Source organism: Diadema antillarum, unplaced genomic scaffold (genome assembly GCF_040938485.1).
Source record: "Diadema antillarum isolate AM-2024a unplaced genomic scaffold, OU_Dant_1.0 scf00000028, whole genome shotgun sequence".
In the NCBI taxonomy this organism is placed as follows: Eukaryota; Metazoa; Echinodermata; class Echinoidea; order Diadematoida; family Diadematidae; genus Diadema; species Diadema antillarum.
In genome coordinates this window covers 2,340,877-2,367,967 of record NW_027270917.1, presented here as the reverse complement: position 1 = coordinate 2,367,967, position 27,091 = coordinate 2,340,877, and the positions used below count along the sequence as shown (strand labels likewise).

The window sequence follows — 27,091 nt, the reverse complement described above, 5'->3', positions numbered from 1 at the left end:
TGGTACATTGTATATTAATGTGTTTAAGAATAGGATAGCAGCGTTAGTGACCCTTCTGAGGTGAGCACAGAGAGACAGATGACTTCCAATAATTATTTTTATCATTATTATTATTACTATTATTTATACTGTGCTTTTCCCACAAGGCCCAAAACGCTTATACAATTATACAAGTGTGGTTCTATTTATCCAGGGTATAGCCTCTTCAGTGTCAACACAGATCTTCCAGTGTGCAGTGCTATTTCTTCTACCCCAGCTTTTTTCCAGATATACCTATTTTTTACACCTGGACAAAACATCTTGTCCAAAGATGAACGCAGTGAGCAGGATTCGAACCCCAGACCTTCTGTTCACAAATCCTCGTTCTCAGCCACTGTGACCATGATGCTCCCATAATATCAATTGGTTGTATATGATAATCTTAATATTCTATCCCAGTTTGATGAAATTTTCATTAATTCTAGCTGTTGCTCCTGTCAGCAGTGAGTATAGTTTTCTTGGAAGAGTGTTTGTTACGGATCGATACAATACTGTTCAACCGAATAGATACTTACTGCACAGTCCATCGTTGCATTTTCCCGATCCCGAAGCGCATCGCGTGCACGGTTTCCCGATTTCGTAGGGCTTGCGACCGACAAAATTCCCGCTGTGAAAACAAGTGGGAGAAAGGAATAATTGTGCACGATTATCACGGCGGTGTTGCAAATAAACAAACAAACAAACACATGGATACGTGTCATGTTCGAGCACTTGATCACAAGCATGCTGCGATCTGACATTTGATTTTCCACCGCATTTGCAGTTCTTGGAAGGGGTGTACGAGGTGCGTGTATCATCATTCTCTTTCACTTTAACTCTAACTTCTAACTAGCATTTTCTGATGACAGAGTGCACCTGGCAGCACAACAGCATAAAACCTTTATTTTCTGCTCATACTTCTGAGTCTGTAGTGTTAAAAATGCCAGTAGTCACTGGATTCTCAGGGTTAGGGTTATGACTGTCGGTAGCTTTTATATCTGGCTTTGCGAGCAGATATTATCAATCATTGCAGCAATTGTCACATTGAAGCATTGGAGCAATTGTCATGAAACCCATTTTTTTTTTTTTTTTTTTTTTAGCTGGAAAACGTAACAGTGGGAACATGACACAAAACAAATCCAGTATAAAGGGAGAACGGTTTATATGTATATTGTATCATCTCAATGTTTTTGTTTTGTTTGTTTGTTTGTTTGTTTTTTTTTGTGTGTGTGTGTGACCGCAAATTCTTACGAAAGCATAACAGACAATCTTAATTACTATTATGAGGGCTCCATTTAATTCTGTTGACATAGCATTCGACGAAAAATTTGTTTAGAATAATGTTCCAAGTAATTACTAACGAACAAACAAACAAACAAGCAAACAACCAAGAGGTTGACAAACAATATGATTGGTTCTTGCTTCTACTTCTTTTTTAAAGAAGAAATTTAATTATTGCGCCAGGGGAATTTGTTTTGAGAAGGGGCGGGCGGGCTTTGCCCTCCAAATGAGTTATTCTTTGACACGTCTCTCGTGGAACGTCACTTTTTTAGTTTTCCAGCGGGATTTTGATTGGAAATAAGCGGTACTAGGAAGTCATTAAGGCACGTGCGCAGGTAATAGCGCTATCCGAGCACACAGGGGAAAATACAGGTATTATTTAGAAACATTGTAATCATTTAAATCATTTCAAAATAGAACACGGGTCACTATAACCAGTTTCTCGAAAGAAAACGCATATATAACGCATTGTAGCATAATCTCATGTTCACATTGTAAAATCATTAGACCATTATTAATTCCATGTTTAGGGAGGCAAGGAAGTATTTACGTTCAAGACTCCCCCCCCCCCCCTCCCCTTAAAAAAAAAGACATCAGGGCAAACGGAGTGTTGGTCATACCAAGGGGGTATACCTCCTTGGTCATACAGCGATGCATTGATACAGAGTTGGAAATGTGAAACATATAATGTTAGTACCTTCATTAAAGGGATGGTATATAGTTCTGGTTGAGACCTTATTTCAGGTTTCTAGCTTCTTCTTCTTTTGTGAGAGATAATGAGAAACTTCATATGAAATGTGAAAGAGGATGTAATTCCAAGGGGAATTCAACGTTTATTTGATGAAAATTGGTTTTTGAAAGTGGCTGAGATATCCAAAAACAGAGCGATTCTAATAAAAAGTGGGAACCACCTTTTATTAGGATCGCTTTGTTTTACTTTGTTTGTTTGTTTGTTTTTTATTGATGTCCCAGCCATTCAAAAACCGATTTTCATCATAATATAAACTTTGAATTCCTTTTACAATGGCTTGCTCCGTACTAAGGATTGATAAGTGGTTTCTGTATACCTTGCAAAAAGTTAAAAGCCCAATCCTCATCTCCACCAATAGTATGTCATCCCTTTAAAGTTCACGTCTGTCTGTTGATGTTTTTTTTTTTCTTTTAAATGACATTGTTTTTTCATTTTTCTTACCCGGGTCCGTAGTTGCAGATGAGGAGGAGTGCGTTTTCAATTGTCATTGTGCTGTGTGGGAGTATGAGCTCGCTGCACATTTGCGTCGCGCATCCGACGCGATTCGTGTCGGACCAAACCATCTGTGATGCGGGGAAGAGAGAAAAAAAATGCAGTGAAAGGAAGGTCGGTCTAATTTCTCAGCAGTACAGAACATATACATATACATATCATATACAATATTGATGTTATTTTGTATTGAAATGTAAGAAAAATACTATTCATGATGTTATTTTGAATCGAAATGATGAAAAACGCTGAAATAACACCAAACAACCAAACAAACAAAATATGAATCCTCATTCCCACCTTACAGTAGTATTTACAGTAATATCAATACAGATATATAGGTTTAAAAAAACCACCTAAATCGTAATTTACGCTCACTAAATAATGATATTGATTATAAAAGGAAACGTGACAGACATATCAATACATCAGGCAGGCGAAAAAGAAATAGAGTCGCAATCACAGTCACATGCTCGATGTCTTATGCTAGAGTCACACACGGCCGGATTTCGTACCGAATCCATAAGGAATTAAAGCCGCATCGACCCGGTTCGAGCCGTAGAGACCCGCATTGACCCGCATCGACCCGCATCGTAACCCGTGTCAATTTCTGATGGATTCCAGGGGCTACGATACGGCGGTGAAAATTTTTTGGTCATGTTCAAAATTTCCTCACGGATTTCAATTCCGTATTGATATCTGAATTGACCCGGTTTGAACCGCGTTGACTCGTGTCGACCCACTGCAACCCGCAGCGTTAAAACCGTATGGACCCTTGCCGTATACCGCATTGCCTTCAATGCAACGGATGACGACATGGTTTACATCCGGGTCGGTACGAGTCGAAGCGGGTTGACACGAGTCGATAGGGGTCGAAATGGATTCAGTTAAGGATTTAAAAAGCGGATTTTTATGCGGTTCGATACGGGTAAATATGGGTTTCTTCGGCTCGAACCGGGTCGATACGATTATAATTCCTTATGGACCCAGTTCGAAATCCGGCCGTGTGTGACTGTAGCATAAATTACCCTCCATTCCGGGACAATTCCGGCTCATTTTCACCCGGATCAAATCCGTTTTGTGACCCGGCCGTGTGTGACTCTATATATAGCATTAATAAAGTATCATATTTGATATCTTTCCATCTGTTGCTCTCTTGCATACGATAACTGAAATCTCAGAACAAAATACTGAAGGTTTTCTTGTACTTTGCTTCCTCTCTTTTCAACTAGCAGCAATTCTCCATTTTACAATACGGATGCAACTGTCTGGATTTGATATTGAATTCAAAGACGGGAAGAATGTACGAACGAAACTTTCGAAAAGTCATAGGGGTGTTGTTATATCATTTTCCGATATGTTTTAGTTGTTCCGATGTGTTTTTCCCCCGATCTTTTTTTCCACATACAACAAGGTTGGCAGGGGGAGCTGCAGCCCCCAGCCCCCCCCCCCCCCCCGTTCTACCACCCTGTGCTTGTTATATTAGTCAAAGTTACATCGAAATTAGACACCTTTACGTTTCTCCGTATCTATTGGCCTTAGAAATCAGAACTTTCTTTTCATTGAAATCTGTACTTTTTTGATATACAGTTACAAACAACTTTGCATGTTTTTAATCATCATATTAATCAGGTATCACGAGCGTGCGGGTTACAGAACACATTGCCTATAACCACACGTGTTGTCATAACCATGTGCTGAACGTAGTCGTTCCTAATTTGAAGATTTTTACTGAAGATCTCTTGAAAAATGAAACCTTTAAAAAACAAAGCACAGAGCAAAACAAAGCAACTCTGTTTCTACACGTTTCAGCATCTCTCATGCCCTCACATAATACTCGATCCGTAAATAACGGGGTGGAACCGAAATTAGCCATGTCGAATTCATTCCCCTCCACTGAAACTGTATTCCCTGAAGTCTACATGCTCTCTCCCCCACACTCAGTCAGACAAAAATCTCAATCACACCTCGTTTCCGCAAATAAAATCCAGGGGAGCTGTGGGACTTAAACTTGAGCAAACACAAATATCTCCTTCCCGCCCACTTCTCTCCCTATCTCTTCCCGTGTATTTCATCGCGACTTTTCTCTATTTCACTTTAATAACAGTGAATCAATTTCTACTTATACCTGTGTGTTTAATAGCGACTTTTCTCTATTTTACTTTAATAGCAGTGTTTCGATTTCTACGTGCTACAAAATGTATAAGATCTATGAATGATCTATATGGCACGCTGTTGATGCAGTCGAGTCGTGTTGCGTTCAGTAACCCGGCAACTCGTCAATGATTTGACTCGTCAAGTAGCTGCAATATTGCTGTTGGTTGTCGTTAATTTCAAGCGATTTAACTTAAAGGGATTGTACAGTTTTTGGCTGAGATGGGAATTCGCGTTTCAAACTTTTATTGTATGACATAATGAGAAACCTCCTATATGAAATATGAAAGAGCGTATTATTCTGCGAGGAATTCAAAGTTTAATTGATGAACATTAGTTTTGAAAAAAAAGGAGGTCCTAATAAAAGGTTTGTAAGGACCCATTTTTTCAGGACCACTTTGTTTTACTTTGCTTTTGAATATCTCAAATTTTATATTCATACACATATGAACAGATAGAGAGAGAGACAATTCGCTAGACAGAAAAGAAAAAGGTAGTATCAATTATTAGAAAGAATGGAAATCAAGAAGGTTCAACAGACTTACACTATGATAAATGATAAAGACATTTGAAGTTCAAGCTTGAAATAAGATATCACTAAACTTCTCTCCAGAAACACTGACGTTGCTGAGGAATGATTTTCGTGGAGTAGGATATATCTTGTTCTGTAACAACCATCTAAACATCCAAATGTTCGGACCGTTTCTATTAAAACTTCAACAATAAAATGAATAACCGCAAACACTTGTACTTTGTAATGATACACAAGTAAACATTTAGATAAAAGCAAAGCGCTATATATAAAACTAGAGTAATGTCAGTGATAAGAAAGAAAAAGAATTCCGGAGGTGAAACAGACTTTATCGACAGGAAAAAGAAGAAAAAAAAAATGTTTTCATTGGGTCCGGTACGTCTTCAATATTGGTTTAAATACGTCATGAATATTCATGCATGTCTATGAATATTCAAGTAAGAAAATCTAAAATCTGAAAACTATTGGAAATTGATAAAAGGCATTAAAATCTGAAGTATTTATGCTGGGTTCAAACTTTCTAACTGTGCTATTGACAATTGTACTTACGGTATTGTTCAGTTATTCACAATTTTAAATTTTGTTATGAAGATGTATTTTCATATTCTTCAGACACGGTCGACTTAATTTTAGTAACCATGTCTTCACGCATAACAACATTTTGCCGGTATATGAAAGAATGTGATGCATACATCACTTGGGAATAGGATGCAGTGGATAAAGGTCAAAGGACATTAGGAATAGGTTAGGATAGAATTATATACACTGTTAAAACATCGGTGTTAGATTTAACACAACGGGTGTTAAATCTAACACCGATCAAACTTCAATAAAGAACCACACCCACAGGTGTTGAAAATGCACTGTGATGGTGTTGAAAAGTGTTCACCTGACACTTCGTGGTGTTAATTTGACACTGTACCTGGTGTTATTTTGACACTGTACTGGTGTTAATTCAAAAATGACACCACATGGTGTTGATTTGATATTTGTTGGTGTTGATATCAATGGTTTAACACTCGTCGAGCTTCAATAAGAGACCACACCAGCTGGTGTTACTGTGGTGTAAATTTATTTTCACATTTTTTCAAAAATCTAGTATTTTAATGTAAAATTCTTGATCGTCTTGTTTAAATTAAAAATCAACAAGAAGTGCAGTTACTAAGAAACTCTTCAAAAAACAGTTTAAAATTTGGAAATGACACCCGGAGGTGTTGATTTAACACCAGAAATGAGCACCGAAAATTTAACACCAGAAATGAGCACCGAAAATTTAACACCAGCTCGGTGTTCACTATTTAACACCGGACTTTTTGCAGTGTAGGATTCGGAGTAGGGTACCTTATTCCCAGGCCCGTAACCATGCTAACGACAATGCCAATGGGTTCATCTCAACCTTACTGTTGTTTACCTGAGTGTAGTGCCCACACATTGTATTTGGTTTGCACTTGTTGGTGGTGATGTTATAGTTCTCGTTCTCCTTGTACCAGAGCGTGGTGAGGTAGAACGGTGTCATGACGGCCCGGGAGTGGGCCCCGAAGGCCATGTTCTGGCCCACATGCTTGAAGGTGGTCGATTCCATGGCCTGGCCGTGCTCCCAGGTACACTTCTTGGCGTACTTCTTGGCCATCAACCTCAGTTCGTCGTCCCAAACCTTCACGTAAAGATGAAAAACACAAGACAAAACATGTATGGAATTAAAAAACAACAGCAAACAGAGCTAGAAAGCCTAGTACATTGTTCTCCATGATCATAATGGTGTTGTAAAAGTTGGTAATGACAAAATGAAACGAAAATTTAACCATTTTTTTCTATCTTTCTATGATATTATTTGATGCTATTGTACATGAAATTTACCATTATTTTGACATCATTTTGTAATATTCATGGATATTGTTTGGAAATTAAAATAACAAAAGGAACTAGTGACTGAAAATCTGCACAATCAAAACGAGAAGATATAAAGTTTGCGTCTTCGCGAACTTGTCAAGCAAATTTGTTTCAAGATACCCAATGAACTCTACAGTTCGACAGAATGTAATCATTAAAATAATGTCAGGTTAAAGTCATTGCCTATCTTGAAGTATACACACCGAGGTCTCCCCTTCATCCTTCATCATAATCAGAATTATATGTATATACAGCTGCACACGTGGTACAAGCACATTATTCTTTGAAAACGGTTCTTATCATGTAACCTATAATGTGTTCAACCACCAGAACATTCTTTCTGTTTCTCCTTTCCAAAATTGAAACCGTCACGTTATTGCCACACTGGTTCATCATCACTGATCATTATGGCGTCAATTTTTACCAATCACGTGACCTACAAATTTATAACAAAAACAAATACAGATAATGAAAAAAATGATGATACTTTAACTACTGATAATAATGATAACAATAATAGCAATAGCACTATAGAAGTGGTATAACGATTGCATATTATACACGACTTCATTGAATATGTGTTTACATGGAGAAGATTCTAAATTTGTGTGGGAATGATCACTGGAATTCGAATAACCAAAACATGCTGTCATAAAAGGGAGCAGTGTCCTTCTAAAAGTTTGTTTGCTTTTCTTGCACAATCACGCATCTTATGATGGTATTTGTAGTTCAGAAAATATATATTTTTATGTCATTGATCATTGTTATTATACGGACCAGTAACTACCGGCAACTAAAAAAATATTGCTATTAAACGAGCATTGAAAAACACGCATGTATCATTAAAGCTAGGAAAGAAAACATTACTTGCACTTAAAATTGCGGTGACTGTGGAGTCTCTTCATAACAAAAGTGGAAGAAAAACGAGTTCTGTATTCGAATAGCGTGCTGTAGCTGACATATATTGTGTTATAATGGATATATGCGGATCACAGGGTAATCTCGGTACACAAAAAGTGGGCGGCTGTTTTTCGCAGGACGCGACAATGTTGTTATACATTACAACAATGGGATAATGAACAAGGTCATTCGCAGATAAACGTAAGCTAATCACGCGCTGTGTAAATTGGCAATGATTTGGCATAAGGGAAGCTTTCACGGTAACCTGAACACACAGTAACTCTTATCCGTAGGGACTGCAATGTACTTTTTTAAAGTCATCATTTCATACGTGCATTGCATCAGTTTAGATGAAATATTCAACTAACAATATATTGGACAATGCATGAGGTCACTCACGGATAAATGCAATCTAATCATGTGGTGTAGGCCTACTTCGTATTATTCATGATAACCTATATACAGCGACACGAACATAGCTAAAGGGTGATGTCGGAGATTTCAATGCACTTTTCAGTGAAAACATCACACGTGCATAGCATCCATGCTAATGATAACATCAGGTGAGGTATGCGTCTTGACGATGGCTCTGTCTCAACGAAAAAAGGAGTTATCAACGAAATGCATTATTTCGGGCTCAAAATAAACACTGCCGCCAGAATTCTCAAAGGATTAGTGCTACGATTTATAGGCAAATCGGTAAATGCGTATGATATTATTACGCAAACACACATCCGATAATGAACGCAGCCTGATCATGTGATTCGCATATTGTCAAGGCACGTGTATTTTGCGATTGTTTTTCGCCTATGATGGACTGCATTTCAACCTGCATGGATTAACTTTACAAGACAGTGAACTACCCATGTGAATTCGGACCTAAGGGTCATTAATGAATATTGCACAGATTTAAGAAAGAAGATGGGGAATCAGTGCATTTACTGTATACTATGCAAGGAACACAAGAATGGTGATTCTTATCAACAATTTGACAAACTGGGTGTCCAATGGCTATGAATTCCAGCATTTGTTTACGACCAACACAAATAGGACTGTTGCAGAAAATTGCAGGTTAAATGAATGTTTGTTACAATTGTATAACAAAATAAAAAAAAAACACACCAAACCCAGTAGCAAATAGGAGAATGAGGCAAAACAGAAACAAACACGCGTTCAATCTGTATAACAGTAGTTAAAAATAAGGCGAAACACTAAGAAATGGCCCTACGTAGGCCATTCCGATTCCTCGGTCTCGCCAATCCTGTCTTTTTATCTTGCCGATCCGAAAGACACGGCGACCAAGAGAGACTAATTTCCGAAATTCTCAATATTTGACGTAATTTGTTTAATGATTTTGTAATCTCTTGTCAACAGGATTACAACCCTAAGGGCAGGGCTACACACTAACCCATTTTTTTCCTACTGGTCCGACCAGTCTGTCAGACCAGTATAGGTACCCAGTTTTTCCATTTTTTGCTAGTTCATTCCTGAAATACTAGTAGTTACTGGTCCGACAGTGATTTTTACTGGTCCTGGACCATCCGACAAATTTTAGTGCGCAGCCTTGCCTAAAGAGATCCTTGTGGGGGGATTCTGTATCATAACAGCAGTTTTATCCGATGAGATGCTCTCTTCAGTAACGGGAACGACCCTGCAGTGTTCCTTCTTTTAAGGGTGACATTGAAGAGACACATCCTGTTTTTACGGCTAAACGCGGATGTAAAGATACAGCTAGACATTCACTGAGATTATTCTCAAATCGGTCTTACCAAGGAGCTATTGCAATAGCTCCTTGGTCTTACATTCAGACGCAATGTTATTAGGATTTTCGAAGGATTGAGGGAGTCTATACCTGTAGACTTAACGGCACAACAACCGACAGACGTGAATCCCTTGGTGACAGCACATACTCCATTGTAACAACTGACGATAACATAGACTACACCAGGACTGTAAGGTGAACTCATTGGCAATTGCTGTGGTAAATTATAGTCTCTGATACGCCATGGCCGATGCTAAGTTAACATTTTGATTCGTCTATAGCATACTGTCTGATAGGGGCCACCAATTCTGTGATTCGAACCCTTGGCCGGAACATTGCAAAATGTTCTGCTTGTAAACATGAACCTGTGCAGGTGTATGTTGAAACCAGGAGACCATTCAGCTGCACTCAATCTGGAGACAGAGGAAGATGAGAAGTAGGAAGACAGTGTTGCCAAGAGACCCTGGCTGCCCTTACGTCCCCTTTAGCTAACCTTCCCAGGTAGGGAGGGAGGAATCTTCACCGGGACGACCTTCTGTCTCAAAACACACCGGGCTGACTCTCCGTTCCCCTGCACCTAAAAATAGACCCTATACCCTGACTCATCGCGTGCCCGCTCTGGATCTCGTACAGAGAGTTATCCATCAACACCCGGCTCGCTATTGGGCTCGTTTCGGTGAAACTGTGCCACTACAAGAGCCAACCAGGACGGATAGAACACACACACACACACACACACACTCACACACACAACACAGAAAATATGAAAAAAAAAATATGGAGAGAGCAATGACGACAGAAAAGAGAGAAAGCAAGCACGTAAATGCTGCATTTGATACACAATCAAAGGAAAACTGCAACCCAGGACTTATGATTCTTCTCTTGCAGGATATTACAAGAATAGCGTTCGTGTTTACAAATGGCTTCCTTCTGGACCATATCTGGACAGACAAGGATAACCATCCTCCGAAGCGACCCTTCCATGGAATGGGGGTCAAACAGTGTCAAGGGATCGTTCGTCCATGGTCAGTAACAGCGCATACGCGTCTCAAGCTTGTATTCAAATCCCAATTGGCGACTCAAAATCAGAAGTTCATTGACTTCTTAATTACTGTTCATACACTGTCTTGTATAATCGCATATCAGTGTGACTTTTAGAATGCTTTGGACCAGTACTTAAAGAGACTGTACAGTATTGGTTGAGGTAGGAATTCATGTTTTGAACATTCCTAAGTGAGATAATGAAAAGCCTCTTATGAAATATGAAAGAGCATGTAATTTTAAGAAGGAATCAATGTTTATTTGATGAAAATTGGTTTTCAAATGGCTGAGATACCCCAAAAAGTGCTAATAATAAAAGGCGACATGCCACAAGTTTATTAGGATCTCTTTGTTTCACCTTGTTTTTGGATATCTCAGCCATTTCGAAACTGATTTTCATCGAATAAACTTTTGATGCCCCTTAGAACTGCATGCTCTTTGACATCTCATAGAGTGGTGTCTGAATATCTCGCAAAATGTTAAAAGCTAAATCTACACCTCGACCAGAACTGTACACACCCTTTAACTCCCTATTCTGTCTCTTCTCTTCACAGAGGCTAACGCTGAAAACTTGCGATGATTTGGAAGAAGGCTCTCAAGAGTTTGAAGATTCGTACTCATCTCTTTCTGGAAGTCAAGACTACATGATAGCATCACACGCCAACCTCCGCCCCGGATTGAGATGAGCGTGACGAAGGTAAGATGGAAATCGCTGTCTCAGGGGATAACACCCAACAGATTACCAAACCACTGCCAATGATACCGAGGCAACAGTGAATCTCTTGTTCTGCAGCTGTATACACAATACATGTACTTCTACGTCGATGGCTTGCGTCTGGGTCTGATCGAAACCTCATGATTATGTCTGTCTTTTCGAATACGTAAGACAAACTTCCACTCAATTTTGTCCTACAAAGAGCTCTCAGAATTTGTCGTTGCCCTAATTCCTTTCAAATTTAGGATGTCTGAAAATACAATCGGAGCTCTTTGTTTTGAATATCCTTTCGAGAGATGGGTCTAAATACATCTCAAATTGGTGTCCATTCTAATTCCACGCGACAACAACTTCGGATCGAAACGGATGCATCAACGCTCTGAGTGAAGATACCGCTGATGTAGTCACATAATGAGAGCGGTCTAAGATGACACTAAAAAGAGATAGGAGCTTGGGAAATGAGACCACACCGATCTCCTGTGCGACAAGTATTGGTGCCACACAGAGCAGTTGGAAAGCAGAGCAGTGCATGAACCCCTCTGCACCCTCACAGACATCGGAAGTAGGTCAACCGTGCAACTCCGGGGCTTAGTATGGCGTCACGATGTACTTGAAATGATGATGGGTGCTATCACAAAGATGCTCATGACAAATGACTGTCATCAGCTGAAGACTTCGTATAAGACTCGGCAATTCCGAGTTTAGGCTTGATAATGGGGCGGTGGGCCTGGTATCAAAGTGCTGATAATGGGACAATGATGTGCACGAAAAGTTAGAGATGTTCGTTCTCATCGCACCCAGATCCTAAATGACGGAGGACATGACTTCTGTTGGGAATTTCTAAAGTATTCTTACCTGAGGGTTTGAAAATGTTTGAAATGCTATTTCTGGGAGGTTATTACAGTCTCGAAACGAGACTTAAATTGTTCTTCAATAGAATTTCGAACCCTTCGGTTACAACATCTATTCATTCCTACCTACATAAAGCTGTTTATTCATCTATTGTTGGAATGTGATAGTCGTACCGTAAGGTGCGTCAACGGACTTCACATGGTTTCTTTTGGTACATTCCTTCCCAGCGGGCAAATCCCTGATGTCTCGGCTGTGATTGAAGGTTGAGGTAGATGCTCGCGGACAATGGATATAATTATGGTAATAGCATGGAGCTATAAGTAGCTCCATGGTTACAGCTTGGCGGGGACACCTGTTCCACAAGTCGCCGCAGTAGCGGCCGCCAATGGCGATACTTTCACCGCAGTGTATGCGAAACATAAGCGACTCTTTCCGCCTCTTGAATCTGGGCTGCGTGGATGTGGTCATACTTGCCAGCCACAAAACCAGGTTCAAAGTGATAGGGATTATTATTTCGTTGACAGCGGGACAAGATGATTTCATGGTCGCAGCAATTTCTCCTGCTTGCCTGTCACATCCTATCTACAGGGGGGTTAATATTAGGGAAGTTTTGCTGTACGTTAAGAGGAAAATATAGGATTAATGGATATGACTAAAATAGCAAATGAATGATCATGATTCCGTGACCTTATATACTCTTAGCAAACAGGGCGGTGAGGTCCAAGTTCAGTTCTCCTTTGAACACATGAAGGACATAAAATACCTTCCCAGGATCATCATTCATGACAGTGATTGTACGATGATGTAAGTTAACCTGTAACCTGTGGCAGACTGTTTTGTATAGTGAAATCACTCCTGTGGATGTAAAGATGGCAGTTGGGGCTATCATTTTATCATCACGCCGCCAAATTAACCGCCAATCGTCTCCACGTAAATTTGAAAAGAGGGCGGCTGGGCTTAATTGCGTCCACGGTTGGAGCTCCGCCCTTCGTCTTCAATATGCGACTAATATAATTTTTCACGATAGCATGATAGAGCTTTAAAATTCCACAACAATCTCATTATTCATTGGTTCGAATTCGATGAAACCTATACCAATTTGATTTATATGATTATTTTCATACAGATCAAAAATTCGGAATCAGCATCAAAATCATGAACATGGTAATGAACTCATAAAATCACTCGGTAACAGGACTTATTTTCATTCCTTGATTTCTATTTCAGGACGTCTTTTGAGACACCTTAAATATCATTCCTCCTTCAATGTATAGCTCTGATGTGCACTTTATAAACAGTTAGCATACATTAATATCTAAGGCATAAATGAGCTTAAAAAATACAAAATATCCTTTCATGGACACGAATGGAGAGGGAGAGGAAAGGACCGAAGGACACTAGAGGACTTGGTCAAGTGAAGGTGTTGAAGCTCAATGGACCTACCTCGTATCCACAAACCCCCGCGCGAAAAAAAAAAATCGGGATATATACTTTCTGAACTTCGAGGAGGATTTTAAAGCACACTTTCACAGCGACAAAAGAGACACCATGCTATTAGAATGTCTATGAAGAATAAACAGATTCCTCGTTGCAGAAATGGGAAGAAATGAATTCACACGAAGTCATACAGAAGCAACAAAGGAAGCGATGAGCAATATGCAGCTAGGCTACGTATCAATTGTTGCTATGGCAGGCCAACAGAGAAACTCACGTACACTATCACACAAACACACACATCCTTCAATGGCCGACAAGCCTCCAAGGTTTTCTTGGTCTTAATCCTTCATTAATGGAAGTGTGCAGAAGAATAGTTGATGACCGTCATGATGGCAATGTCCATGACATGCTTGAGCCCTTTCACAGAATGAACTCTTACTTCCTCCACTGATCATTCCAAACAAACAAAAAAAAAACATCAAGAATATCCTCATTAGAAAATAATCCGTGCCCTTCGTCCTTTTCGCGCCCATACACCGCCTCTTTTATTGTTTGACCTCGTCTGCAGGCTGTTGTAGTCATCTTCGTCTTCTTCGTCCAAGGTAGTTATCAAGGCATTTGACTTCTCTCAATTCTCTTGATAACGGAAAGGACGCTCCATAATGTATCCCACAGAGTTCATACAATGGACTTACAACCATAGAAAATCTCTCAATGTGTTTACAAACAGATGGGAGGTTTTCAATTCCTCACGCACAGTGCTTTGGTTGTTTGCTGATACACCTACACCACACGATAGCAAAGTGAGAAAGACATCATCTACGAACGAGACTTGCGTGAAAATATTCACTCCATCCGAATATGTTTATGCTTCTCTAATCTGACTGCTGTCTTAATCCACCGGAATGAAAATTGGTATAATGCCATGTCATAGATGGAATGTTAGGCAAACATTAGGCGCAAGAAATCCTCGGAATGGGCTGCAGACTTTTCAGATGCGGGGGGATTGTGACTGCCAAAACAGAAGCTCTTTTGATCTTGATCGAACTGTTTTGAGCTCCAAAATATTACAATCCCGCCCGAGTTAAGATCAGGAGACCATGGTGAAAGTGCAATTCCACTTCATTTTCAAATAGATTTTGGTTTTAAAAAATGAATGAGCAGAATGGGTAAACGTTTAATCATAATCAGACACAATCTATATGAGAAAGATACTAGTGTGGATTTTAAAAAAAAAGTTTTGATATTGATTTGTGCAAATACATGCAAATTATCTAAGGTATAACTGATGTCATTAACTCACAACTTTCCCATTAGTTGGTGTTCAATATCATCAGAAAAAAAACCCACATATTTTTGATCAAAATTTTAACTATAGCCCTTTCGAGGAAAGTCGGCTTTGCTACATTATTGAAACAAGCACAAACCTGACGAATGGGCTGATGGACACAAGTTTTTATTGATTTTGAATTAAACGTCGAAAAAAAAATAGTGAAGAGTTGCGTTTAGGTCAGTGTGAGACATAGTATCATTATCGTCACCTCATCTTTGATGTAACTACATTGTAATGCATGAAGAATAAAAAAGAACAACAGTGATAGTAATTTTTTCATGAGTTTGTTGTTATTGTTCTTGTTTTGAAGGATTAAAGTACGGTGAACTACTTTTGCAAAACTTACCATTTCTTCCATGTTGGAGGCGGGACCGGGAACCATGCGCCTGAAGGCATTGTGCATGGCGAGCATCCGCTCCTCCTGTTTGTTGCTCAGAGGGGCGTACATGTTGCGATTCCTCTTCTGCTTCTTCGTCTTGTTCTTCGGGAACATCGGGAACGGACATGAAGGAAAAGAGAAAAGATAAACAGGGAACATATCAATTGCAGGTTCCTTCTTAGTGTGTTGTCATTAACTAACGATGGTACTGACTTTTAAAAAATAAATATCCTTGCCAACATTGTCTTGTACCCATCATCTAAGGTTTCAGGGGACAATACAACACTGAGATGAACGATGTACAGGCGCCGGACAAAATTCGACCCCAGGACCTTAAAGATCCCGTCTTAAATACTTTACCATGGCACCGCTGTTAAAAGAAAAATCAAATAAAGAAATACAGACGTTTTCTTTACAACAGAAAAAAAAAACAACCTGCCTTACAATAATGACAATGTTAATAGCCAGTGTCAGGAATGCTATCATAATCATGGACAAGCACGGAAAAGCCACAGAATATTGTAACTGATAAAATGATAAAACCCAAGGAATCAGGAGAAAATGCTATCTTGAGTAATTTTGCAGAAAATACCTGGACAGTTTTAAACACTCGTTACAGGCTGTATTGTTACACTCTGGTGTTTGCTATCTATCTATATTTAGTCATCTTTGAAATGGCTTTGTGTGTATTTTCTGTATACCGTCACTTATTTTGCTTAAACATCTCAAACTTTACAATGAAAGTAATTATGCTTGAATAAGTCAAGACTTCCTTTATGTAAAACATGCATAAAATATCTGCATACACATACACGGCAAACGTGACCATAGATGTTGCCATGAGTGAAAATATTTTGTTTAAAACAAAAATATTGTACACAGAATGGGAGTTGACCCTTGCCAAACTGATCAAAAAGTATACCAATGGTTATTCGAAATACAAGCCGTATTATCATTCTGCAATCCAGAGTAAAATTGATTTGGGTATTTTCGAACTATAATGCGATGACAGCTGAACTTGTTCATTCCCTTCATAAGTCACCAATGTCCACATTAAACATTTTCATCGTTTGTGGTGACACTTTAGGTACTCTGCCCTATTTTATTTGGAACTGCGTACCCTAGGTAATCTTAGACTAGGGTAGGTGGGACAGGAAATGTTTTTTTACTTATTTTGTTTTGAAAATTGTTGGTTTGGGAGCTATTTTTCTCTATTATTGCATCAACTATTTTCCTTGTATGAGACCTTTTGACATACCACGATTAACATGACTTTCGTTGTGGAGATAGATAATTCATCGCATCACCGAAGGAATAAGGGGGCGTGGAGAGGGAAGGGGGAGGGGGAGGGGGCAGATAATGCCAAACTGTTGTCTGGGCAGGAATGTGCACATCCCTGCATGATATTCGGGTTCCTATAGCATGATAATGGCACACGCATCAATATAATTTGATTCTCGGATATCCGATTGCCATCGGGATTTGCTATCCGGAACTGTGATCTGGGTCAAGGAGGAGTCGGCAGCATTCCATGCGTTGGCGGCATAGTTTGCCACATACTCCGAGTGTGTGTGTGTGTGTGTGTGTGTGTGTGTGAGTGTGTGTGTGTGTGTGTGTGTGTGTGCTAGCTACAAGGCCTCCCGACCAGACGAGAGACATCAAAGGGACTCATCATCCATCGTAATACTACCGCTTCCACAGTTGTCTCTGCAAGCTTCTGTAGCTGATCCTGCTAATGTTTGTCGTGGGTGTTGGGTTTTTTGTTTTGTTGTTGTTTTGTTTTTTTTTTTTTTTTGGGGGGGGGGTTGTTGATACTATTATTATCATTATTATCATTATTATTATTATTATTATTACTATTGTTGTTGTTTTCTTTTAGATTGTTCGTTTTGTTGTTTTTATTATTTCTATTTGGTTTTGCTGTTGACTTTTTTTCTGTGTTTCTTGCTGAATTAATGAATAATATACATTATAATAATTTCTGATGTACACGTTTGTATTTCTTTTCCCCTGTATTTTTCTTCCTTTTTTTTTTCTTGTCTTTTTTTTCTGAGTCGTTAGCTCCATCCTCAGACCCACGAACCGCTTTCTCTCACACGTACAACTGCAACTGCTGCTGCTACTATACGACTGCTGCTACTTGTAGGTCTACTTCCGCTATTATGACAACTCAAACTTCTTCTGCTTTTACTGCTTCAACTTTTCGTCCTGATGTATACTATACTGCTATTATGATTACAGCTTCCATACTCCATTTCAATTCTCAATTAACCTGCCCTTCTTCTTCTTCTTTTTTTTAAATTCTTTCTTGGTGCATCTGTTGTCGATCGACCTTCTCTTTCCTCCTCCTTCTTCCCGAATTCGTTTCTGGGCATATTATTAACAACATTTCTCACCAGCGCATCATTTTTTTTTTTTTTTTTGCATGCATTCGCAATTATGGGTTCGACGTGACCAATTATCGCCTTGTATTGTCTTCTCTGTAGGAATGACGTAGCCTTATTTGTCACGCCTCACTTTCACCGGATTCTTATTGTGAAATGAATGCCCCTCAGCGATTTTCTCGACGCACGACAATTAACCTTTAATTTACCCTAACTGAGGAGCAAGGTACGTCCTTGCATGCGACGACCGATTTGATGTCGTCAATGATTACAATAGATATAATTGACAGCTTGAAGTAGTTACCCCCCCCCCCCGCAAAAAAAAAGAATAAAAAAAAGATGTTTAAAGGGAAACTTGATTTCATATTAAGGTAAAATCCTTATGCGACTTAAGAGCGACTGTGAAAGTAGAATGCCCACTGCGCGACCTGAGCCTGCGAGCTGGTGCGAGCTTATGGGGCGCCAAGTGTCGTATGGCCTATTTCGTTACGTAATCAGTCAATTCGTCACGAATTAATTGCAACATTTCGTAAAGAAATAGGCCATGCGACACTTGGCGCCCCATACAGTTCGCACCAGCTCGCAGGATCAGGTGTGTGGGCATTCAGCTTTAAAGAAAAACGTGGAAAACTTTTACAATGTCTTTGATCACATTTTCATCGCTCTGCTACTTTGAGTTGATGTGCTTTAAAACTTTTTATGCCAGTGACTGTGAACAGCGCGTATAACGCTATAGGATTTTCTCAGCCAATTGACGCTAAAAGCACAAAGGGGGTTAATAGAGTCAATTTGAGCATGGATCGTAGACTTTGACCATAATGGATACATTAATCTCAACGTGTCCTTGACAAGCCAGAGCCATGCTCTACATCGTGTATACACAGAATACAAACTTGATAATGAGTGTAGTCCTCAAAAAACTTTTCATCACACGCACAAACACGTGTCCTCAGACCGGACTGAAGCCATTCACATGATCTAGTCTCTTAAAAGCATCTCTAAAATTCTACATCAGTACGAATACGCATTCCGAATGGTTTCCACCTGTTCTATATGTCCATGATGTTACACCAACAACAGTGTTTATCGCCATGGTATCAACACACGTAACGGTTCCATGCATCTTGGTTCTACAACGCTCTACTTCCGCACAGCTGTTTCAGCATTTTTGTAAAGGACATGTTAAACAAATACAAACAATCAGCAAATATCTTCAAGCGCATCGTAAAATAAAAATAATAAAGTGCAATATCAAATTTGACAACGCCATTGTTTGTCGTTGCTTTTGTTGTTATCGTTGTTGTATCTTGTGCGTGTGTGTGCGTGTGTGTGTGTGTGTTTGGGGGAGGGGGAAGGGGTGAGTTTTTCATAATTATACTCAGTGTGTACTGGAAGGCGTCATCAGAGGTGGAAAGACGTGTCTTTCTACCTCCCTGGTATGACCAAGTTTGGCCCAACAAGTTACACAAACTAAGGAGATATCTCCTTGCACAAACTGCGCATTCGACATCTTCATGATTATAGTAGGCCTACATGCGTATATTCGTAAGGATAGGCGAAAATTCGTCGACCTACAGCCTACATGGAAAGAATGCTGATCATTACCTACAGTAGGTGTCATATTTTAGCGCAGGCGGTGTCCAGAGTCCACACAAATAACGTGGGCATAACACTGAGTATCAAAATGAACAGAAAAAAAAAATACACGTGTCTGAATCTCAATGACTAAAAGTATTTCTACCATTTTTGTGTCAAGTGCCCATGTAACCAACTCTGACAGTCTTTTTTTTTTCTTTGTTCACAAACGCAATTACAATCGACCCTGCCTTCCGAAACGAATCCACAAAGGTGCAAATACAACTTCAGCGATTTCTTTCACACACAACACGCTCTGTCAACATTTGGCTTAGGCGCACCGATAACAATGTTTCCCGTTCATGATAGTAAAGAAGTCCGATAGTGGAATAAGGACAGTCAAACTAGGCCATTCTGTATGTACTCACGCATCTGTAAGAATCATAATATTTGAGTAATCCGAGTACGGTCAATACGTTCTTGCCGATAGTAACTTGACAGTTGCACCAACCTATTTTCGTGTCAGTATCATTAGTTTTGTCTGCCTTAAGTATTTTGACTTTATAACTAAAGCTTAGTTGATGCTGCCTGTAAGGGGAAATGTATTGGGTGCCAGTATAGATATCCTCCTGCTGTGTAATTCTCGGCTCATCCAAATACACAACTACGAGTACTCCAGTTACTAGTTATGAGAATTCGAAGCAAATCGCGAGAGAGAATGAAATCTTTGAACGCTGTGCCTTCTACTACATTGTCGATGGCGCCTCACCACCCCCACGCCTCAAGTCGTGCGGGAAAGCGAGACTCCTCGAACGTCAGCCACAAACGCGCTTTATTTCTAGTCACTTTCTTTCCATTTCTGCGCGTCAATGAAAATGTTTAAAAAGGGTTGAAAGTTTTCCCCGTGCATAGGAAAGGCCGTGGGATTATAACTATTGAGATGTCTAGACTGATGTGTATAATTATATGTCAAGTGCATTTCTTCAAAACACATGAGCAGTCTTCGGAATAAGAATAATACAGCTATGCATCAAACCGTGTTCGTGCACACAGTGTGGAAAAAAGTTGCACTAGGTTCACCACACAAAACTTATAATTTGATACGATTACTTAAGCCTTTTTTATATTTGGGGCCTAGATTCAATATCTATGCATCGTGAGTTTCCAAAGATCGACATCAAATACATTTTGCAGGTGTCTCATCGGCTATGTGTTAGTCGGGGTTTACGGACAAAGGAGTAACTGTGACCGTAATCACCAAAAAATATTTATGATCCCCTCCGGCTCCCTCCTCCTTTTTCCATTTAGTTTGAAATCGGATACATCAGCACCGTGAGATGTCGATAAATACCCATGATCAGATACTGGTATTCTTCAAAAATGTTTTCCATCTCGCCATCATGAGTCACTATGCGAACAATAGCGTGCTTCCATGTTGCTGACGACATGCCCCGCGGGGGAGGGGGAGGGGGATGGGGTTGATGCGATGTTAATGAGTGCCATTTGCAGCTATTAAAAGGGAAGTTTCCCCAAATATACATATGTGTGATTTGAGTGAATCCAGCAATATAAGTAGAACACATCAGTGAAGTTAAAGGAAACTCGGACCATCCCTCAAAAGTTATGATTTCAACAAAAGTTTTGATGCCGCCATCACTGGATGAGAACAGTTCGTGAAGTCAATCCAGAACAATAATATACAAAAAATATCAAGAGAATCCCACAATCTTTTTCTAACGAAAAGCACCCACTCCTTTGACTCGTTCCTGACGTTGTGTTAAGGGAAGTATTATCCCCTCTGCTTTCTGAAAGAATCCAGGCAATTTTTCTTATTCATTTAATACGCTAAATGTAAAAAATTCATAACTTTTGAATAGAATGTCTAGTGTGTCCGATTTTCCTCATACTTTCACTGATGTATTCAACTAATCACATTATACTAACTTTTATTCACTGTTGGGGATGGAACAAACTATTCGCTAAACATATAAATCAAAAGTACACATCTGTAAAAAACAAAAACAAAAAGGTCGATTTTCTCCTGTATCTTGTATTCTGATGTCATCACTATATCCGCATTTTGCATAGCGTCTGAAAAAGCAAACAAACGAAAAAAACGACCAGAACCACATAATATTCTCAAATTTCCGGTACTCGTAAGGAAGAAAATAATATTTCCCTACATGAAATAAAATGATCTCAGAGTAAAGGTCCGACGTGTTGTATCCGTTAGCAATCTTCAAAAAGTTATTCTTTTGATAGCGTTCCAACATTGTGATTATCCGGTACTCATTTTTGTCTCTTTCTCCAGTCTGTCTCGACCTATGCAATAACCGTATTCATTCACACTCATCTAGTCGGATAAAAAAAAGAACTATCAACGGAACTATATATACACTCAAACAAAGCAAACCTTTTTTTGTTCGGATTTGAAAGCAATTCATATCATGTTTCCTGCATTGACAAACACTGCGTCACTGTCCGTGTCTGGATGCCCTCGCTCCCGGACTTACAGGTCAGAAATTCAAAGAAAATAAATGAAAAGCTAATAAATTTAATACCTGCTTTAGACACCGCAAGAGGTGGCTTTTCCTAGTATTCCCTTCCGGAAAGTAGAACAAACTATAGTCCAGAACAAGGATTGACAAAATGGTGCTGACTGGCTAGTCCACCCTTACTGATATCATATCCGTATGATGGTTCCATACTCTTTGGTAGATTGCGTGAATTGGTCATGAATGAAAAAAAGTTTGAACCAACAAGGCAACTATCCTATCCAAATAAAATCTATCAATTATTTTGAAGGAATTATGTCTCTCTCTTTCTCTCGCTCTTGTTATATCTCTTAATTTGCGAACTTTAGTCTCGAGGTCTCGCATCTCTATCGTCTCTGACTGAAGTTGAAGAAAACGTCGACACAAACTCTTGAGATACATAACAGCCACAACATCATTCCCAGCGTTATTTCACGCAAGCTGTGTGATTCTGTCTGACTTTTTTCCCCTGACATGTTATACTCCATGTGTTTAAGTTTGTCAAGAACAAGTATTGCTAGACAAAAAAAAAGTAAGAAAAATCAAAACCCCACAAAACCAATCAAATAAGAAGGAGCGGGGTGACTCAAGAGCAATCCATGGAATGTTAATGAGTATGGATTGAAATGGTTGAACAACATGTGTTCTCAAGATGGCGTGGTGGTATAGCGAGTCTCGCGTCTCTACACATAATTGTGTTTTTACCTCGATCGTTCACCTTACTGTTTGTACGAGGAAAGAGAACGGGGTTAAGTCCCGAGAAACGATTTTGACTCGAGAAGTATCTTGATACCCGAGTACTTTATTTTCATACATAAAATCACTTCTTTCTCTGAACCGTCAAAACATATGTGGACCTTCTACGTAAGTTGATGATGGATATGAATCCGAACAAGTTTTCAATACAATCGTGACAAGAGTCACGTGTTGGCTACGCGCGTGGGTGGTACGCGCATGCGTGAAAGAGAATACATCACCCCAGTCTTTATCCTTACGTCGATTATTTTGCTACTGCTCATGTCATTATACTGCTCCTATACAGTTCATCTACCATCCAATGCAGGTGATTTGAAAGCATGCAGGTGCAGCGCTGTGCCCTCCACCAAAGCGCTGTACGCGAAGGCCACATACTTCATCAAGCAAGTAGGCTACAGAATAAGCGCTGTCGAAAGCACTTGACATGCCGTGAATTAATCACATGTACAAGCTGTGAAACCTTGAAACTCTGTCATTGTCTTCTGGTCCCTTACACGTAAAGTACACCAAGGTGATCCACAGAACATCACAGTCTTGCTTCAGTTGTCTTTCTACATTGCTATACAGCAACGTCCAGAGGTGGCGGACGAACATTGCCCTTTGACAAATATGATATTCGATGTTAGCATGGACTTCGAGTGGTGGTTCAACGTGCTCTCTCGCCAAGTCAAAATAATGAGTAACAGCGGGTTTGTGCGTCCCTTGACCCATAAACATGAGTGATATTCGCAGCATGAAGAAACGCTTGTCCACACTGATTTACAGAACTTCGTCCATGGAGAAGTTAGTTTAGATACTCACAATACTATACAGTATAGCGCTGACGAGATGCCGCAGAAATTTAACTATTGCCACGAGCATGTTTTGGATGAAATGATGAAACATGAACGCAACACGACGGCAGTTTTTGAACAAAACTGGATATTCAACAATATTATGATTAAGAACTGCTTGGAGCTTAGAAGAAAAACCATGAAGCGTTCAGAACAATCATAATTGCCACACCATCACATGTTTATTTCAAAATATATCCTTGTTTGTTGTGATGTCATTTGCCCAACCAGTGTAACATCTCGTACAATCTTCAAATTAAATCAGCTTCATACCGAAGAGGGTGTTTACGTATAAACACAACAATTGCCACTTCCTTTTACATCAGACCAATTTATCTGAAATTTCAACTAATTTCCTCGCTTCATTTCACGGAATGTTATGGTTCTCCCTGAACGCAGAAATTATTCCTCTCCCCAGCCTCCTTTCTATCTCTCTCTGAATGAATTCGTTTAGATCATCTGTCGTTGTCTCCCTCTTTTTCAACACGGATTCTTGAGGGGGCAGAATAAATCCAGCAGAGGGATAGGAAGGCACGCCCTTGCCCGGCTGACAAGGCGGATTACCTTGGGATGCTCCGCTCAACTCCGAGTCAGCAGCACTGTATGTTATTATCTGGGTCCATTGTGCAATATATTCGCTCCGGAAAATCATATCCTGTATAGTATGTCTTGAGGATACCTCCGAGCCTTTCATATTATCATCACTTCGAACTTCCAAATTAATATTTTATTTTACTTCTTTCCCTTATTTCTTCTTTGACGTAAAAGAAAAAAAATCCCCTTATTATATTGTTCAGAAAGACAAGCTTCATGAAATGGTAATTTAGGCGAGAATTTCCGAATCTGAACATACTGAACCAACTACTAGTATAAGACTATAAAAAACCTTAAGAGGACCCCAAGCATGATGACTATGAATACAATTTACCTTACTATCTATGTCTATATACATTTATATACAGTATTTATACATAATACAGTTACGTGTATATGGATATATGAGATGAAACGAAAAAGTGTGTTGTGCATCAATCAAGAATACAGCTCAGTATACCCAAATCTGGTTTTCAAACACCAATGTCATGTAATATCAAGAAAGTATCAACCTCCTTGGTAATATATTATGTCATCTTTCTAGTGATTGCCATGTTATGTTTGGTTACGTCTTTTTTCCCTTTGCGTGCCACATTAATTTTTTGTCCATTTTTTGTGTGTGGAATTTGTGCACATTTTGATTCATTGGCGCAGAAAGAGTTAAACAAACGCAAAGCATTTCTCTCCGCTGGTCGCGATTTCGCTAAAGCTTTTTGCCATCCACATTCCGGAAGCGCTTCATTTCCCCGCCATGTTTTCTTTGCTTATCCTTACACATGTTTCAATTGAAATAGTGGGGAAGAAAAATGGGGAGAGATGGAGAGAGAAGGAGAGAACTGGAGAGAGATGGATAGAGAGTGAGAGAGATGGATGGATTTCTTTTTGCTTGGGATGACTGTGGCATTAAAATACCAATGCATAAAAAGAGTTCGTAAAGTCACTGGGCGTTTCCATTACATCACGGGTGCCAGAGACGCAGACATCTTATACAGCTTGCAATGCTGTGACAGCTTTTATGAAATTCTAGACAGAGTTCGAGTTGACTCTTCCTCCCCTCGCTCACACAATGATGATGCGAGCAGACGGGCTGCCGGGCTTATGCCAGTTGAACTTCAAATAAAAAGGGGGATATTTTCAGAAGATAGACTGGGATCGAATGTAGTCTAGGAGATCTTGTGATGTAGTATCCTCCTGTCGAAATATCTCTTGATGTTATAGTCCCCATATAGTATGGCGGATCACAATCCGAATACTAGTACCTGAGAAAAGAGTGATCAACATCTTAAAGCTTCTACTATTCACACCTTGTCCTCTCATTCCAAGACTAGAGCCTGAAACTTTTTTTTTTCTAAACCTCCTTCCATACCCAACCCTTGATGATTAAAGGTTTGCAGAATGAGGTTGCTGCCTCATGTAGAGCGCCTGCCGGTATTTCTTTTTTGCTTCTTTCACATTTGTCTTTAATTATCTTATGTCATGTCGGCCTTTCAGACTGGATCATTCTAATGGTAAGAAATAATTTTGCTACACTTGACTGCTCCCTTGGAAAGCTTGCAGGAGTCTTGCAAGAGGCGAGATGGAGAAGCAATGCATTGTGCACAACAGTATTACCTGTCAAATGGAAGACTGTGAAGTATCGAGGAAGGGAACACAGGTGCACGGGGTTAAGTTTTTAGATATGAAATGGGTGTGGTTGATAGAGAACTCACAGGACCAACGGTGGAGAGATCGAGATCGAGGCAAGGCGCATACTGGTGGGTCAAGTTTTTAGATATGAAATGGGTGAGGTCGACAGAGAACTCACATGACCAACGGAAGAGAGATTGGATCGAGGGAAGGTGCACAGGTGCTGGGGTTAAGTTTTTAGATATGAAATGGGTGAGGTCGATTAAATACTCACAGGACCAACGGAAAAGAGATTGAGATCGAGGGAAGGTGCACACTGGTGGGTTAAGTTTTTAAATATTAAATGGGTGAGGTTGATAGATAGCTCACAGGACCAACGGAAGAGAGATTGAGATTGAGGGAAGGTGTACACTGGTGGGTTAAGTTTTTAGATATGAAATGGGTGAGGTCGATAGCGAGCTCACGGGGCCAACGGCATACAGAGATACTGAGATCGAGAGAGCATGCAACGCGTCTCCATAAAACACGTCGTTCGCACGCTAGCATTTTTTTCCCTTGATTGATCATGTTTATGCTTGACAGTGACCCTTCAGGAACCCTGGGTTGGGTTGAGAGTATAGGCTACATCACCGATTTCTGCAATATCCTTGGATAGCACTCAGCAACTGCACTTCTTGCGTTCAGGAGGTCCCGCTCTTTTGGCTCGCATCCATGTTTATGATCAGAAAATAAGAACGAAAACCTTACAACTTACAACTTACTTGTTGAAGATGACCTCGGTGTTGACGTAATTTCTGAGAAATATCAGAGGGTTCCGAAAATAATACATGCATTTCTGACTGCAAGTCAATGGGTTTGTCAAGTTCGATATGGGGATAGGAGGGAAAGGAAAACCTCCGTGACAACCGCTCCGTTCTGGTCTCCTATCTCCACACTCCCAGTGAACGTTCTTCACTTTTAAAAACCTGCCATTTCCATGGCTACCATAACATTGAGGCCTCAAGACTTTCTACTGGAGTGTTGATCTTTCTGTTCATATCTCTGAGAGTTCAGTATTTCTGAATTATTCTATAATAATATTGATATGATGAAGGATTTGCACGGGGATAGTGTGTAAGGAGTGGCGTGTATAATGACTGCCAGAGGCCCAATGCATCGGAAAGTTGAAAGGGTAAGCCTGGAGTTGAGACCAGGAAGATTGCCCGGCTGTTTTTTAATGGCACATTGAGTGAAAGTTACGCGTGCCTGGACTGCA

At 39.8% G+C, this 27,091-nt stretch overlaps 1 protein-coding gene across 2 annotated transcripts in view; it reads right to left on the bottom strand.

Moving 5' to 3' along the window:
- Nucleotides 1-27,091, bottom strand: part of LOC139736678 (uncharacterized) — a 77,844-nt gene that overhangs the window by 34,624 nt on the left and 16,129 nt on the right. For both annotated transcript variants that reach the window (XM_071647428.1, XM_071647435.1), the window contains exons 2-5: nt 15,502-15,636; nt 6,637-6,879; nt 2,492-2,613; nt 555-646 (exon numbers count right to left, since the gene is read on the bottom strand). In XM_071647428.1, coding sequence (XP_071503529.1) covers nt 555-646; nt 2,492-2,613; nt 6,637-6,879; nt 15,502-15,636 — 592 coding nt within the window. The remainder of the gene's footprint in view (nt 1-554; nt 647-2,491; nt 2,614-6,636; nt 6,880-15,501; nt 15,637-27,091) is intronic.